Source organism: Arvicola amphibius, chromosome 15 (assembly GCF_903992535.2).
Source record: "Arvicola amphibius chromosome 15, mArvAmp1.2, whole genome shotgun sequence".
Taxonomy (NCBI): Eukaryota; Metazoa; Chordata; class Mammalia; order Rodentia; family Cricetidae; genus Arvicola; species Arvicola amphibius.
The window spans coordinates 45,275,084-45,291,138 of NC_052061.1; the positions used below are offsets into that span (position 1 = coordinate 45,275,084).

Here is a 16,055-nt window from a genome sequence, read left to right on the forward strand (position 1 = left end):
ACATGGCCTGCTACATGATGGGGGGAGAATCTGAGCCCACACATTCATACTCTACAAGATGATCCTCTTCTGAGCCTACTTGGTGTACCCCAGTGCTCCGCTCTCCTCCTGCAAGGCAGGGAAAGGGGGAATGTTCTCCCTTGAATGGACCAAAGAACATCCTCAGGTCTGAAGGCAGCCTGAGTCACATGCTAAGCAACAGCCAGAAAACTCCTTCAGTGTGAACTGGAGCCATTGCTAGTGTGAGTGCACATGCGCAGTGGTGCACCCGCTTAAGGAAACAGGAGAAGATTCCTCCCCTACTCTTCATATAGATTACAGTTTAGATAAGAACACAGAACAAGAGAAGTCTGGGGGTGGGGTAGAATGGCTCAATTGATAAAACCCTGTCCTCAGAAAGGTAAGTTCAGATCCCCAGAACCCATATAAAAAGCCAAGCATGGTGGTGCATACCTATAATTGCAGCAAAGGTGAGACAGGAGACAGAGACAAGCGGCACCCTGGAAGCATGTTGGCCAATCTAGCCTACTTTGTGAGGCAAAGGAGAAACCGAGTCTCAAACAAAAGGAGGAAGGGCACCCAATTTTCAAGGTTGGTACCAAATAAGACTGACTCTTAGAGGAAATTTGATGGCTCTGGGAAGACTCTCAAAGTCTCATTTCAAAAAGTCAGATAAATGGAAATGGGTCAATTTTTAAACAAAATAAATGCATCATGTCTCGCTCTGAGGATACAAGCAGAACATTGTGAAGGTCTTTTCTACTTTTTTTTTGAGACAGGGTCTCATAATAGCCCAGCTGGCCTCACGCACCTTAGGTTGTTGAAGGGAGCAGGGTCCTTTGTCCCGGCCGCCTGGCTAGCTTATTATTATTATTACACCCGAATAATCACACAGAAATTGTATTAATTAAATCACTGCCTGGCCCATTATGTCTAGCCCCTTGTTGGCTAACTCTCACATCTTGATTTAACCCATTTCTAATAATCTGTATAACACCACGAGGTCGTGGCTTACCAGGAAAGATTCAGCATGCCTGACCTGGCAGCTCCATGGCGGCTCTCTGTCTGCTCTTCTTTTCAGTTCTGTCTACTCCAGCTACCTAAGTTCTGCCCTATCAAAAGGCCAAGGCAGTTTCTTTAGTCAACCAATGAAAGCAACACATAGAAGAACCTCCTACACCATTAGGTATCCAAGAATGACCTTCTCTTCCTGCCTCCACCTCCTGAGTGCTGGAATTCACATATGAGCCATCAGGCTCAGTTAACAAAGTGCTGGGGATGGAACCCAAGGCTTTCTGCATGCTAGGCAAGCGCTCTTCCAACAGTAGTGGCTTCTGCCTGCTCATCAAGTCTGTGCAGGAAATTTCAACATGAGGCAGCTCCCAAATCAAGAGACGGGAAGCTGAGAGGAGTCACAGCTCCTTTAAGCGGCTGCTAAGACCATTCACGGTCTCCCTACTGCAGCACAGTATTACAGCTTTTGGCTTGGTATTAACGCGCCAAAGGCCTATCATAGGCCAGAAGACCGCAGTCTGAGTCATAGGCTGCAGTGCCTATCCATCTACTCCAATAGTATGGTTTGGATAGATGTCCCTACAGACTCAAGGGTTGACTGCTTGGTCCCCAGTCTTTTGGGTTTTGGGGGGGGGGGTTGTTTTTTTGTTGTTGTTTTCAGGGTGGAGGGGGTCATTGTCCCAAAACATCAAAAAGTGCCTACCTGGAGAAAGTAGGCCACTGAGGGCAAGCACTTAGCAGGAACTTGTGTGTTGACACTTCCTGTCCTGTCTCTACTTCCTGCCATACTATGAACTGCTCTGTTCTACCACATCCTTCTCGTGCAGACAGATGCCTCAGCAACCATTGAGCCAAGATAAATCTGTCCTCAGGTTGTCTCTGTAGGATACTTTAATCGCTGGACAGCAGTCACTAATACAACCAGCTTATGCAGAGGTGACAGTGCCCTGCACTGAGAGGTGCCTTCCTCTACTCAGCACCCCTTCCCGACGGCACCTTCTGCTACGAAGTTCCTGTGAGAGTTTCCACTAAGAAGTGTTAATGCTATACTAAATATTGGAACTTAGAAATTTCTCCCCTATAACACACTAATTTCTTTAGCATCCCCAACCGTTTCTGGGATAAGCCATGGCTCGTTAACACATACATAAGGGCTTCTGCCAGATTTTTTTGAGAGATTTGTTGTTGCTTTTTTTAAATGTGTACGTTGTGGGACATGTATATCCAAGTGTTTCAGAGGTCAGAAGAGGGTGGCAGGTCCCCTAGCACTAGAGTTACAGGTGGTTGTGGACCACCCAACATGTGTGATGGGATCTGAACTCAAGTCCTGTGCAAGAATAGCAAGCACTCAGTCACCAAGCCATGTTTCCAACCTTGGCTAGACTAATTCATATATTGATTATTCAAAAACCAACCCATGTCTTCCCAATGCCCATTCATCCTCAAATGAAGAGAGAGAAGAGAACGCTGAGGGGGAGGGTAGTATGAGATTCCCCAGAGCTAGGCTGTGCCAGGTTACAACACCATGTCAAAGAGACCACGTCTGCAGGCTCTCTGGGCCATTTCTGGTTTTGTAAATGTAACCGAGAGATGTCTCTGGGTACAGTTGACTTCAGTATGTATAGACAGATCAATCACACCAAAAAAGAAAAGCTGTCCTTTCTGTTGATGCCTAAGCCACCATCAACATCATCATCATCGCGAAATCTGACTGTTTCTTTTTTTTTTTTTTTTTTTTTTTTGGTTTTTCGAGACAGGGTTTCCCTGTAGTTTCTAGAGCCTGCTGTCCTGGAGCTAGCTCTTATAGACCAGGCTGGCCTCGAACTCAGAGATCCGCCTGCCTCTGCCTCCCGAGTGCTGGGATTAAAGGCGTGCGCCACCACCGCCCGGCCTGACTGTGCCTTTCAAAAACATTCCTAGCCATTTTCTCTCCTCCTCAGACCATAACACGAATACTTCTCATGACCTCATGGGGAAACACTTTCATCAGTGGTCACGCCAAAACCTGTATTAACGCTGCTCCCTCTGTTTCCTCTTGCTAATGGACTGGCAAGTCCCTGGTCTCTAACAAACATCTGTGCAATAAAAGCAAATAAAGTAGCCAGTCATGGTAAGGCACACCTGTAATCTAAGCATCTGGGAGACAGGGCCATGAGGACCAAGAGTTCAAGGTCATCTTTGCCTACATGGCAAATTCATGGCCAACTGAGGATGAGGCTTGTCTTATCCTCCCCTCATTGATAGATGTTATGATTTGAATGTAAAGTGTCCCCCACAGGCTCACAGGTTCGAACACTTGGTCCCTAGCTGGCGGTCTGTGTGGGAAAAGTCGTAGAGTCTATAGGAAGTGGGTGCCTGAAAGAAGTGAGTCACTAAAAGCACACCTTGAGGCCTTGCAACCCAGACCTACTTCCTGTTCGCTATCTCCTTTCTGAGTTCTACTGTGATGTAATCAGACAGCTTCCTGCTCCTACCAGCAGGCCATCTCTGCCATAACAGACTGAGACCATCCATGTGTACCAGCGTCATGGTCTGAGAATTAAATGCCCTCTCAAAGATAAAGCCTTTCTCCCTTAATCTGCTTTTATTATGGATAGATAGATACACAGACAGACAGACAGACAGACAGAGGTAGATAGGTAGGTAGAAGAGAGAGCATGGATACATACATGATAGACAACAGCAAGAGTACTTTAGAGATGTCCTTAGCAAAATAAAAAGAATAGGGTGATATTTTATAAAGTGCCTTTGTGGGCCAAGAATTGCACTTTTTGAAACATTTATTTTTTTACTTTATTTTACGTGTATGGATGTGTTTTGCCTGCACGTATATCTGTCTACACACTATGTGGATGCCCGGTATCCCCAGAGGCCAGAAGAGGGCAACTCATTCCCTGGAACTGGAGTTACAGACAGTTTTGTGAGCTGCCACCTGGGTGCTGGGAATTGAACCCTGGTCCTCTGGAATAGCACCCAGTGCTCTTAACCAATGAGCCCTCTCCCCACCTCTAACACTACATGTCCTTTTATATGTATATATGGAGGACATTTCTCATTACATATGAAACATATGTAATTCTGTTTGTAGCCTGCACAACTCATGAGACATTAAAAAACAGTATTCTCTCCATTATACAGATGAAGCCACTGAGATTCACAAACCATCTCTAACTGGGTCTTCTTTCCTTTTATTGAAAAAAGGTTCTCAAACACTATATCCTTATTGCCATTTCCTCTCCCTCTACTCCTCCCAGCTCCTCACCTCCCCTCTCTGGATTCACTCCCTGTCTGTCTCCCATTAGAAAAAAGCAGGCTTCTAAAAGATAACAACCAAAATGACAAAATATAATAAGATGAACAAAAACTTTCACATCGGACTGGAAAGATGGCTCAGCGGTTAAGAGCATTGCCTGCTCTTACAAAGGTCCTGAGTTCAATTCCCGGCAACCACATGGTGGCTCACAACCATCTGTAATGAGATCTGGTGCCCTCTTCTGGCCTGCAGGCATACACGCAGACAGAATATTGTATATATAATAAATAAATATAAATAAATAAATAAACTTTTGCATCCAAGTTCGACATGGCAACCTAACAGAAGAAAAAGTGAGTTCCAAGAGCAGGCACAAGAGACAGAGATCCACTCGTTCTCACAGTCAGAAGTACCATAAAATACTTAGCCAACAACTGTAATATATACACAGAGGACCTGGTGCAGACCCATGTAGGTCCTGTGCTTGCTGCTGCTGTCTCTGGGAGCTCATGTGTGCCTTGCTTAGTTAACTCAGAGGGCCGTGTTCTCCATCCTCTCTGGCTCTTATCTTTCTGCCTCAAACTCATGACCCTCCTTCCTGGCTTTGACTCTGTCAGCAAATCCTACTGGTGTGCACCACCACAACCAGCTCTTACACCTATTAAGTATGGTGTCCGCGTTCACCCTAGTACTTTTTCTGCTAACCTCGAAGACACCTCCAGAAATGAGTTAGTGTCTCCACAGGGCATATGAAGGCCATCAGCCCTGCAATGACAGTGACAGAGGAAGCTGCACTAAAGGAACCCAAACGTGCAAGTCAGGAGCTGCAGGAACTATTCCCTGCTTCTTGGACACTCTGTCTCCAGGAAACTGCTGGTTTGGGTAAATAAGAAGGAAGTTGATTTCCTGGCAGCGAGTCACGAAGATGTTAATTTGGAAAATTGCCTCCAACGAATGTAAGAAGCATAAACTAACACTTCAGACCAAAAGCAAAGCAATTTGAGCCAATCGGGACACTGCTGATCTTGCCATCCTTCCTCAGAAAAGCAATTTTCTGTTCTGCAAACAGCCACAAAGCTGTGACCTCCTCCTGCCTCCAGGCCCCTGTTAAGACACCCAGTGCACAGGGCACACTGCAAAGTCCAGCAAATCTTGGCCTTCATAGGGACCTCCCAGCCAAGAGGATGGGTCCTAAGGTGACGCTTTCTAAATTAAACCTGCCACCGCTGGACAGTTTGCTCTCTAACCAGCCTGGTCTCTGCTCTGCAGGGAAGCCTGCACCAGGTGGGTGTGTGGGCCCTGTCCTGGCCTCTTCTCTGCCAGCAGGGCAGCCTCCAGAGGCAGGATCATTCCCTGAAGACCAAGCATCTGGTACCTTCAGGAATTCCTCACTGCTTCTCTGAGCTTGTCGCCAAGAGGAAGCAAGCAGAGGTTCCGGATCCAGCAACTGCCTTCTCTGTCCCTCTGCAGATTGCAAAGGCATCGCTATTTCAAAGGGTGTCCAGCCATGCCTTGGGCTCCCCGTCATCTCGTAAAGCATCGTTTTCTCGATGCTAATGCCTGTAGATCGAGACGCAGCCACATCCTGCACAAGTCTCACCACCTCAACTCTGCCTTAATGAGCAGCCAGCTGTAGCATCAGCTCCAACTGCATTCAAACTATCATCTAAAGTCTGTGGGGCTCATAGGGTAAGGTGCTTGCCATCAAACCTGACCATCTGGGTTCAATCACCAGAACCCACCAGGTGAAACAAACTCCAAGTTTTCCTCTGATCTCTACACTCACACACACAAATGTAATAAATTAAAAATAAATTTATAATTTTACTTATACTCATTTAAAAAAAACTATCACAAAAGAAAATCCAGCATCATGTATCAGTTACCTTTCTCATCGCTCTGACAAACTACCCAACAAAAGAAACTTAGGGGACAGAGGGTTTCATTGAACTCACAGTTTGAGGGTACAGTCCAACATGTTGGGGAATGCATGGCAGCAGGAACATGAGGCAGGCGGTCACATGACTCCAGTCAGGAAGCAGAGAGAGGTGAACACTAATGTTCAGTCCAGCACCCCAGTTCATGGGATGAGGCTGCCCAAGTCCAAAGTGGGTCTTCCTCCTTACTAAACTTCTCTGGAACTCCCTTGGAGATTCATCAGAGGGCTTGCAAGACAGCTCAGCAGTTAAGAGAGCATAGTGTTCTTGCAGAAGACCTAAGTTCAGTTCCCAAACTCCAATCAGATGCCTCACAACCACCTGTAACTTCAGCTCCCCGGAGATCCAGCACCTCCAGCCTCCTTGGGCACCTACAGGAAGACAAACACATACAGTCAAGGGTCTGACACCATCTGCTGGACTCCATAGGCATGCACAAGGTGCTACAGATAGACATGCACACAAACACACATGCACATAAAATAAAAACTTAAATAGAATTTTTAAGGGACTGGGAATATAACCCAATCATACAGCATTTACCTGTCATATTCAGGGCTCTAGGTTCGATCCCCATTACTGAAGGCAAAAAAAAAAAGATTTTGCACAGTAAGGTCCTCTTTTGTCTTTTGTTTAGATCCAAGGCAAGAGAGTCAAGAATGGCTTAGCAGGAACCAAAAACCACCATTAAAGTGTCTGTAGTATGATGTTTTACTCTTTGGGCTTTTGGGGGACCCACCACCCAACTCCCAAATAAATCACACACAGAAGCTTATTCTTTTTTATAATTGCCCGGCCTTAGCTTGGCTTGTTTCTTGCCAGTTTTTCTTAAATTAACCTGTCTACCTTTACCCCTCTGGGCTTTTATCTTTCTTATGTATATCTTACTTTTCTTCCATAGCTGGCTGGGTGGGTAGGTGGGCGGGCGGGTGGCTGGCTGGCTGGCTGGCTGGCTGGCCAGCCAGCCCTGATAGTCTCCTTTCCTTGTTCTATCTTGCTCCCCCTTTCTCCTTTCTCCTATTTATCCCCTCTGCCCGCCAGCCCCACCTATCCTTGCTCCTGTCTAGCTATTGGCCATTTAGCGCTTTATTAGACCATCAGGTGTTTTAGACAGGCAGAGAATCACAGCTTCACGGAGTTAAACAAATGCAGCGTAAACAAAAGTCACACACCTTACAATAATCTTCCCCAACAAGGGTCATAGAAAGCTCTTGTAAAACCAAGTTGTCCTGAACATGGGGAAGGAAATTACAACTTAAAATTAACCTAGGAAATGCTTTAAAATGTTAAAAGGAGGGAAGCCAACTTCTGCATGAATAGAAAGGTTAAAATGAGATTGATTTAAATTTCAGTGCAAGGTCAGTTCCTGGCACCTTGCACATATACACAGCAGCTTCATTAACAAAACAGAATCCATCCAGGCTCCGGGTCAGCCCCTACAAAGGGTGTATTAGCCCTGACTGTAGAGAGGTTTTTGTGGAAAGCAGCTGTTTACCACACCAGAAAGAGCGTCTCTGTAAGGGTAAGAAAGAAAATTCAGTCATCACTTAGAGTGTCACATCTGCTGTTTAGATGAAGAAAAACTCAATCAGGAAAAAAAAAATCAAAAACCAACAACCACAAATCTTCCAGGAAAAGGAGGACGGGAATAAAGGAGGAAGCAGGGGCTGGAGAGGCCCTGAGTCTGCTTCCCAGCACCCATATTGGACTGCTCGCAACAGCCTGTAACTCCAGCTGTAGGGGATCCAACACTCTCTTCTGGGTTCTGAGGGCACCTGTGTTCCTGAGTGTGTGAGCATGCGCGTGAACACACACGTGCACACACATAGTTAAAACAAGATAAACCTCTTTTAAAAAGAAATGAGAACTGTCATCTTCCAGTCTGAGCACTAGTTCATAGATGATTTGGGCTTGCCCATGGTTGTAGGCTAGACCTCACTAGAAACCCCAGTGCAGACTTCTACCCTAAACAGCTGGGTCTAAAGTCAGTAGCCAGAGGATGCAGTCCCTTGACCACTTTCTAACTGATGCCAGAGGTTTGTGAGAACTCTCTATAAAAGCACAATACAAACTGACAAACTGAAGTGACAGTTCCTTACTAGTTATTGAGGGGGGGGGGTTATATCCCCAGGTAAGATTCATTTATTTTTCTTTTTTTTTTTTTGGTTTTTCGAGACAAGGTTTCTCTGCAGCTTTTTTAGAGCCTGTCCTGGAACTAGCTCTTGTAGACCAGGCTGGCCTCGAACTCACAGAGATCTGCCTGCCTCTGCCTCCCGAGTGCTGGGATTAAAGGCGTGCGCCACCACCGCCCGGCCGGTAAGATTCATTTAAATCCTAGCCTTCACCAGCTCAGAATGTGACATCATTTTGAAATAGAGTAATTTCAAATATAATAGTTAAGGGTCTGTGAGTTCGAGGCCAGCCTGGGCTACAGAATGAGTTCCAGGACAGCCAGGGTTACACAGAGAAACCCTATCTTGAAAAAACAAAAAATAAAAAAGGCAGGGGTAGCTCATGCACACACCACATGTACACAGACACACATGCATGTATACACACAGTAGTTTTGCATGCTTTACATGGGAAGGAAGTTCTCTGCATGAATTGAGTAAAGCAGAAGGGGACTGGTAAGGATGTAGTCAGATGATAGCTGTAGTCAATTAATAATGTAGTCAATTGAAGACAATTGAGCCACACCCCTCCCTGGTCAAGCCTGATCCATCTTAGATGCCAATACTAAGGGGACTTACAATCTTCCTCTAGCTAAACTCAAACTGGAGTGACCCCGCCCCCACTCCAGAATACAGTCCTCTGAGATCAGGCATATGAGTTGCTGGGTCATACAGACCTATAGTCAAGGGATTTTTTAGCCCATTGTTGAGACCCAAACCCAGGGCCATCTATGTGGCTGGAAGTTGGGGTCCTAACTCAACAGAAAGCAGAACTCTAGAAGCTTTCCTGGATACTGCTTCCTTTAGGGAACAGACTGCAGAAAAACGCACAGTAAGCACACAACCTATAGAAGGTCACAGACTTGGTTCCTTTTGGTACTGGACCTCTGCCAAGGTCTGGGGGAACTTTGGAGTCCTGTTTCTCTCCTCTAGTAAACTGTCTCCTGACCCATGACCACCCATATGTCTGTCCAACTCACTGTGACCCAGGAACATGGAGAACTCTGACTGGTGATGGCTCTGCAAAGGGGATCAATCATGCCTCCTGCCCTGTCTAGTTACCTTCCCTAAGCGGCTAAGCTCCCTATAACAACAGGGATGAGACTATAGGACCTTATATCCCAGCCAGTACTTTCTCTAATTCACTAGACTCAGAGACACCCCAACACCACCTCTAAACTCAAACCCACCCCTACCCTGGTCCCTTTGTTCTGTTCGTGGATCTCCCATCCCAGCTTTCTCCACTGAGTGGCTCGTGGCACTCACAATGACTTCACCTGAAAGCCATCTCAGCACATCTATGAATCCCAGGAAGGATTCTTTGAACCAGTGCCCCCCCCCACAACCCCTATCAGATCCGCACCTGTGACATAAGCATCCCAGTCCAGTCTTTCCTGACGTTGCTCCCTTTTACCCAAATGGAGACCTGTCCTGCTTCCCATCAGGCAGCCATAGTTGAGAGAAAGAAGCCAGGTTAGATTCCACTTACTTAATCACACTAAAACCCTGGGAACCGAGTCTACTGTGCGGCGCGCTCCTCCAGGGTGGGGACGATAGCCTGAACTGAAAATGCTGGCTTCTTTGAGCTGGGCAAGTGTTTTGCCACTGGGTACATTTTATCCTCTCCTCTTTTTGCTTGTTACATTTTAGTTTTGTTTCTGAGACAGAGTCTACGTTTTCTTAGGCATGCCTTGAGCTCAGGATCCCTCCTGGTCCATCCTCCCAAATTAAGTAGGATTACGGGCCTCAGCATACTTCTTGGGCCATGTCTTCTAGAATATGTCTTCGTGAACAGCACACAGACAGTCAGGGCACTCTCTCCAGCTCTTAGGGTTTTTTACATTATTATTACATTCATTTTGTGTGGTATGTGTGTATGTGCGTGTGCATGTCATAACACGTGTGCAGGCCAGAGGTCAATCTGTGGGAGTTGGGGCTCTTCTTCAAACATAGAGGATCGAACTCCAGTGTCGGATTTGGATGCAAGCGCCTTCACCCACTGATTTGTCTTGCAAGGCCACGGAAGGGACCAACGCTAATTCCCGTAACCTTTGCCCACATCCGGTTTTCTCGCCTCTTCCGCTCCGTGCTGCGTGCGGGGTGGAGCTGGGGCGGGTGGAGGCGGAGCTAAGGATAGGGGGCGGAGCCTATCCTCAGCGTGGACGCTCTGAAGTCCCCCAGACCCTTCCGATGCATGACGGAAACTACAGCACCCACAATGCCTCGCGGTCCCGTGACTGTGTTGTCGCGAGAACTGGCGGCTTGGGGGCGTCTGCGCCAAGAAACCGAAGTGTAGGTGACGGTTCCGAGACATCGCCGCCAAGCTGGGCACCGGGGAGATGGCCGAGACGGACCCCAAGACCATGCAGGACATCACCTTGGTGGTAAGCGGCAGGCTTACAGGGGCCCCGACACTCCCCGGCCTCTCTCGGCCCTGGCGTGGGGTGTGGCCAGCGGCCTCGGCCGGCGCACCTGCCGGGATCGCCCTCCCGCGGCCCCGGCTTGGCCCCTCGTGACCTGACCCATGGGAATACCAAACCCGACCTGGCGGGGACCTGACTAAAGGCCTGGCACACCTGCCGAGAGTCCCCGCCCGCGTCCTCGCCTCCCCTTCCTCCCAGGAAAGGGGTCTCGGGATAAACTGGTATCGGCGGACTTGTTCTGGTTTCTCGTAGGTGGAGACGCTCCTGCAACAGATGCAAGACAAGTTTCAGATCATGTCCGACCAGATCATTGGACGGAATATCCTTTTGGTTCGGAGGCAGCTTCTTAATGGTGGGGGTGAGCAGGTGGTTTGCAAACCGACTTAAGGTGGTCATTTAGAAATCACTTTTTTTTAAAAAAACAAGAATTTGTTATTATTTTTAATTATGTGTACAATAGGTGCGCGTGAGTGACTGAAGAGACCAGAGACATTGGCTCCTTTGGAGCTGGAGTTACAGGCGGTTGTGAGCTGCCCAATATGGGTACTGGGAACCCCGTTCAGGTTCTCTGCGAGAGCCTCAGATGCTCCTAACCCTGAGCCATCTCTCCAGCCACACTTAGAAATTGCTTTACTGCTCTGGGATTTGCTGTGTTCCTAAGGAGGACGGTGCCAAGACAGGCATGGCTGAGCTAGCCAAGTTCCCTGTTGGGGGCCCTCCAGAACGCCAGTGAAGGGGTTGGGCTGTAAGGTAACTGTTGGCTGACGATGCACATTTGAGCCCTTCAGTCTCCAGTCCTCTTCTTACCCTTCCCAGTGGAATATAGAGCCCTCTGGGATTAACAAATAAAGAAACCGAGGCTTAGGAAAGTAAGAGAACTTACCTGGGTACCCTGTACTTGGACCGCCAGGCTATCTGTAACCGGAAGAAACTGGGGAAGGCAGCTGCTTAAGCCAGGCTGCGGGGGTGGGGGTGGGGGGTCTGGAGGAGGACGAGGCCAAAGTGGGGCGTTGGTGTGTGGGCTCCTTAACTGTGCCACTCGATGACATGAGCAGTCGCATCGACGACCTGGAGAAAAATATCGCTGACCTCATGACCCAGGCTGGAGTGGAAGAGCTGGAAGGGGAAAACAAGATTCCTACTGCGCAGAAGAGTTGAAGGTACGGGAGGGCCCCAGTGTGCTCGTGGCAAACACGGAAAGCGGCGGCAAGAGCGCTCTTGATGTACTTGATCGTTTTTACCGTGTCTTTGCCAGCCGGCTGATGTAGTTGATCGTTTTCACCGTGTCCTTTGCCAGCCGGCATCTCTCTGCACCCCACCCGTGAACTCCATGTATTGAAATTCCTCATGCCACACTAATTGCTTAGGTAGAATTTATATTTCCAGTTTTCATTACTTAAAACTATGTCCAAGCCTTACACATCATACCACAATGTTGTCGACTCCAAAGCTCACACCTGAGGAGAGTGGAATTGGTGACAAAAGACAAAACTCGTTTCCAGTTCAGCTTTGTGTGTGTGTGTGAGTGTTGTGCTTGCACCTCATGCAGGCCTGGCGCTACGGGAGGCCAGAAAGTACCAGATCCCTTGGAACTGGGGTTACAGACAGGACCTTCTGCCAAGTGGGTGCTAGGAATCAAACCTAGGTCTTTCCAGGAACAAAAAGTGCTCTTACCCGCCCAGCCATTTCTAGCCCCTTGGTATTTTAATTGTTTTCAGTTTTGTGATGGGCCTCACTCATTCCCTGGCCTCGCATTGGACACCTGGAACCTGGGCACATCTCCGGCTGGTGAGCTGGTTACTACCGACAACCAGACGATTTTCGGAGCATGTGTATTTGGTACCCTGCCCTGGCCACTGGAAGATTATTTCATTGTTTTCTTTTGGAAATAGCAGAGAATTCAGGTCATCTACATGAGCATCTATCTTAAATTCGAGAGACTTTGTGACTTTTATTGTGGACTCGACTCCTTCCCTCTTAGAGTGGATTAAATTTCTACTCGGTCATTTCAGGTAGAAACCAGCAGAGGTTCAAACCACTCGGTGCAGTGAATTTCTTTGTAGCGTCACCTGTGTTATCGGGGGTGGGGCACTCACAGCCCTCAATTTTTATTTTCTTATTTTTGACATAATCTCACTGTACATCCCTGGCTGGCTGGCTGGCTGGCCTGGAACTTGCTATATAGACCAGGATGACCTCAAACTCACAGAGATCCACCTGCTTCTGCCTCTGCCTCTTAAATTCTGGAATTAAAAGTTATTTTGGGGCATGGCCTGGAACCAGCTTTTCAGTGAGTTAAATAGGTTGTTCTGAAGTCCAGGAGACTAGATGGGGGTTGGAGGGTCCTGATACATAACTAATACACTAGGCTGCTTGGCTGAGAGATGCTCATGAGCTCGGTATGTGCTGTGTCGTCTTCAGTCCTATTTAGAGGGCAGCTGCAAAGTGTCCAGTGAGTCTTGGAAGCCACTAGGGAGTTTTGCTTTGTTGTGGCAGAAAACCCCATGAGTCAAGAACTGAAAGACTCTCATTGAAGATGTTCGACTGATGGGGAAACACACAAAAAAGGGAATGAAACTAGGAAGTGGATTCAGAGAATTTTAAATAAAAATATCCAAATCGGGCTGGAGAGATGGCTCAGCTGTTAAAAATACATATGTTCACCGGGCGGTGGTGACGCACGCCTTTAATCCCAGCACTCGGGAGGCAGAGGCAGGCGGATCTCTGTGAGTTCGAGACCAGCCTGGTCTACAAGAGCTAGCTCCAGGACAGGCTCTAAAGCTGCAGAGAAACCCTGTCTCGAAAAAAACCAAAAAAAAAAAAAAAAAAATACTTATGTTCTTGTAGAAGACCCAGGTTCAGTTCCCAGCCCTCACATGAGCCCTCACTCACCACTGTCTGCTACACCACCACCCTCTTCTGGCCTCCACAAGGGCCTGCACTCACCTCTGCATACCCACACACAGGAACACACACACACACGTCAACTTTATTTACACACAAGGGCCTGCACTCGCCTTGCCATACCCACACATAGGAGCACACACAAGTCAACTTTATTTACAGTGGCACTTTCTAAGATTTATAAACTGAATTTTCTAGAATAGTATGCATGGAGAATCCAACAATGACTAAGTGGAAAATGTTGTTGGCTACTCTGGGGGTGACTGTGCTGTGCCCTCAGTGCTGCTGCTGATTGCTTTTCTTCTTTCACAGGCTGCTGATACAGTGAATCCAGAACGATGTTTTTCCCAAGCCAAGAGAAAACCAAGTGGCTTTCTGCAACTAACTGTTATGTGTCGACAGGTTTATAAAGCGTGCATTCTTACCACAGCCTGCATAGTCCATAGAGTGTCTCCCACCCCAACACCCCCAGTTTCTCAAACTTGGTATCTTTACATCTTGGTCAGTTGTCTTAATTATTAAACACTAAGACTTTGGCAGTTTCTGCATAAAATTGTCCAACTTTTTAGTGAGTTTTGAAGTCCTTTCCCGCTGTTCCTTTGGTGGTAGTTACGTGATGAAGTGGCAGATACTTTCCAGTTAAGTGACTAGTAACTCCTCCCCTTGGCAGAAGCCGTGATGTGAGATGTGTACGTTTAGGGTTCGTTCATCTTCAGCACAAGGTGACTGTTGAGCTGACGCTAGAGGGTCAGAAATGCTTTTCCAAACGGCCGAGAACGTTTAACAGTGGTTTGTGCCGGAGTGTCTGTGAGTTTTGCATGAGATTCTAGTAGCATTGGTAGGGCCTGCCGTGCTCATCTGGCAGGCTGTCAGAACCCAGTGACCCTGGCCTCCCTTTGAGTTACTGACTGAAAGGGAAGAGACCAAAAGACCCAAGTGAGTGCTGCCGGTCACGTGGCTGAGAAATGGCCAGTGGCTGGTGGCGGCTCTGGTTTTTAAGAAATTCTATTTTACTTGAACTATTTCTTGCCTAAATTCTTGCACAGTGAGTTCTATTATTGACTAAAGAAGACAGAAAATAAACTCTTTACATTTGGAATTCCAGTGTCTGTAGGCTTAGCCTCCAGGCCACTTTTGATGATCTGAAAGGCAATCCATGTCACTGTCCCCACAAAGTGAATTCATACAATAAAAAACGTGAACAGTTGGAAAGTTTGAAAAATGGTGTGGTCCTTCTAGAGGAAGCCCTGACCAAGTCGGGCACTCTGTTTTCTCATTTGTGTTGCAGACAGGCTAAGAACAACTTCGTTATATTTCTGAATTCTAGGGTGGGATGGGGGTGGGGCAACAGAGGCTCCTGAAAGCATGTTGCTGGACTCGCTCTCAAGCAGCAGGAGTTCCTGTCGTCAGCCCTGTGACTGGCACTACAGGTTGAGCCCCTCAAGGTGCCACTCTGTAATTAGGCTGGGACAGACTGGCTCCAACAGCATTCAGGACACTCTTGATCTTATAAATGGAGGCTCTGGGTCTGCTTGTCATCCAGAGACAGCGGGATGGTTCAGGAAGGAGTTTGCGACCTAAGAAATCAGCTTCCAAGGCAAATCCCTGGACAGGAACACCTGTCATGATAGAGGTGCTGGGAACCCTGTTGCTGGGATGTCCTTGTGCCCAGTATGTTTTTTATCTCAGTTTTCAGATGAAAAACGGTACCATGTTACATTACCAACTAAAGCCTCTGAAAAAGCAAGAGGGGCTGGGTACTTGAGAAGGGTGGCCTGGGAAGACTTCTACAGGGATGCTTGTCACTGAAAGGAGGCTGCCCAGAAAAGGTTTATGGTCCTGTTGGGTTTAGGAAAGTTTCACACTAGGTCAGAGTCCTGTCTAGTCACACAGTGCAAACCAGCCGGTCAGAACCACTGACAGCCCTGGAGCAGGGAAATCAGCCCTGATCCTCACCTGCCTCGCATCTCACTCAAATGTCTGCAGGTAGGTGGGCATCTGTAAGCTCAACCCACAGGTGCCATAGGCTCCCTGTGTAAATAAAAATCTCAAGTGTCCAGCTGCTTTTCCAGGCTTTGAAGCAAAGCCTTAGACCTTACATAAAACAGGCTTTGTGGCCTGTCCAACCTCCACCTTGAGGCTGGACTGTGGCAAACAGCAGGTAGGCTTGTGACTAAGCTCTGGGTACACGGACCTCCACTGCAGCCTTCCTAGCCAGCAGACTTCTTCTGCCTGCCTTGGCACCACCTGGGTCAGCTGGAGAAAGCCCTGCACTGGGACCCCCTGTTCTCCAAGGAGCAACCTCACTTTCCCTTAGCCTTTGTTCATCAAAATCTCCGTCAGTCAGCCCCAC

General features: G+C 47.7%; 1 protein-coding gene across 1 annotated transcript; it reads left to right on the plus strand.

The window, feature by feature from the left end:
• Positions 1-10,600: 10,600 nt before the first annotated feature.
• On the plus strand, positions 10,601-14,909 carry Hsbp1 (heat shock factor binding protein 1). The gene is made up of 4 exons (XM_038312834.1): positions 10,601-10,759; positions 11,051-11,117; positions 11,838-11,958; positions 14,015-14,909. The coding sequence occupies exons 1-3, from the start codon at positions 10,715-10,717 to the stop codon at positions 11,954-11,956; spliced, it is 231 nt and encodes a 76-aa protein (XP_038168762.1). The 5' UTR covers positions 10,601-10,714; the 3' UTR covers positions 11,957-11,958; positions 14,015-14,909.
• The last annotated feature ends 1,146 nt before the right edge of the window (positions 14,910-16,055 follow it).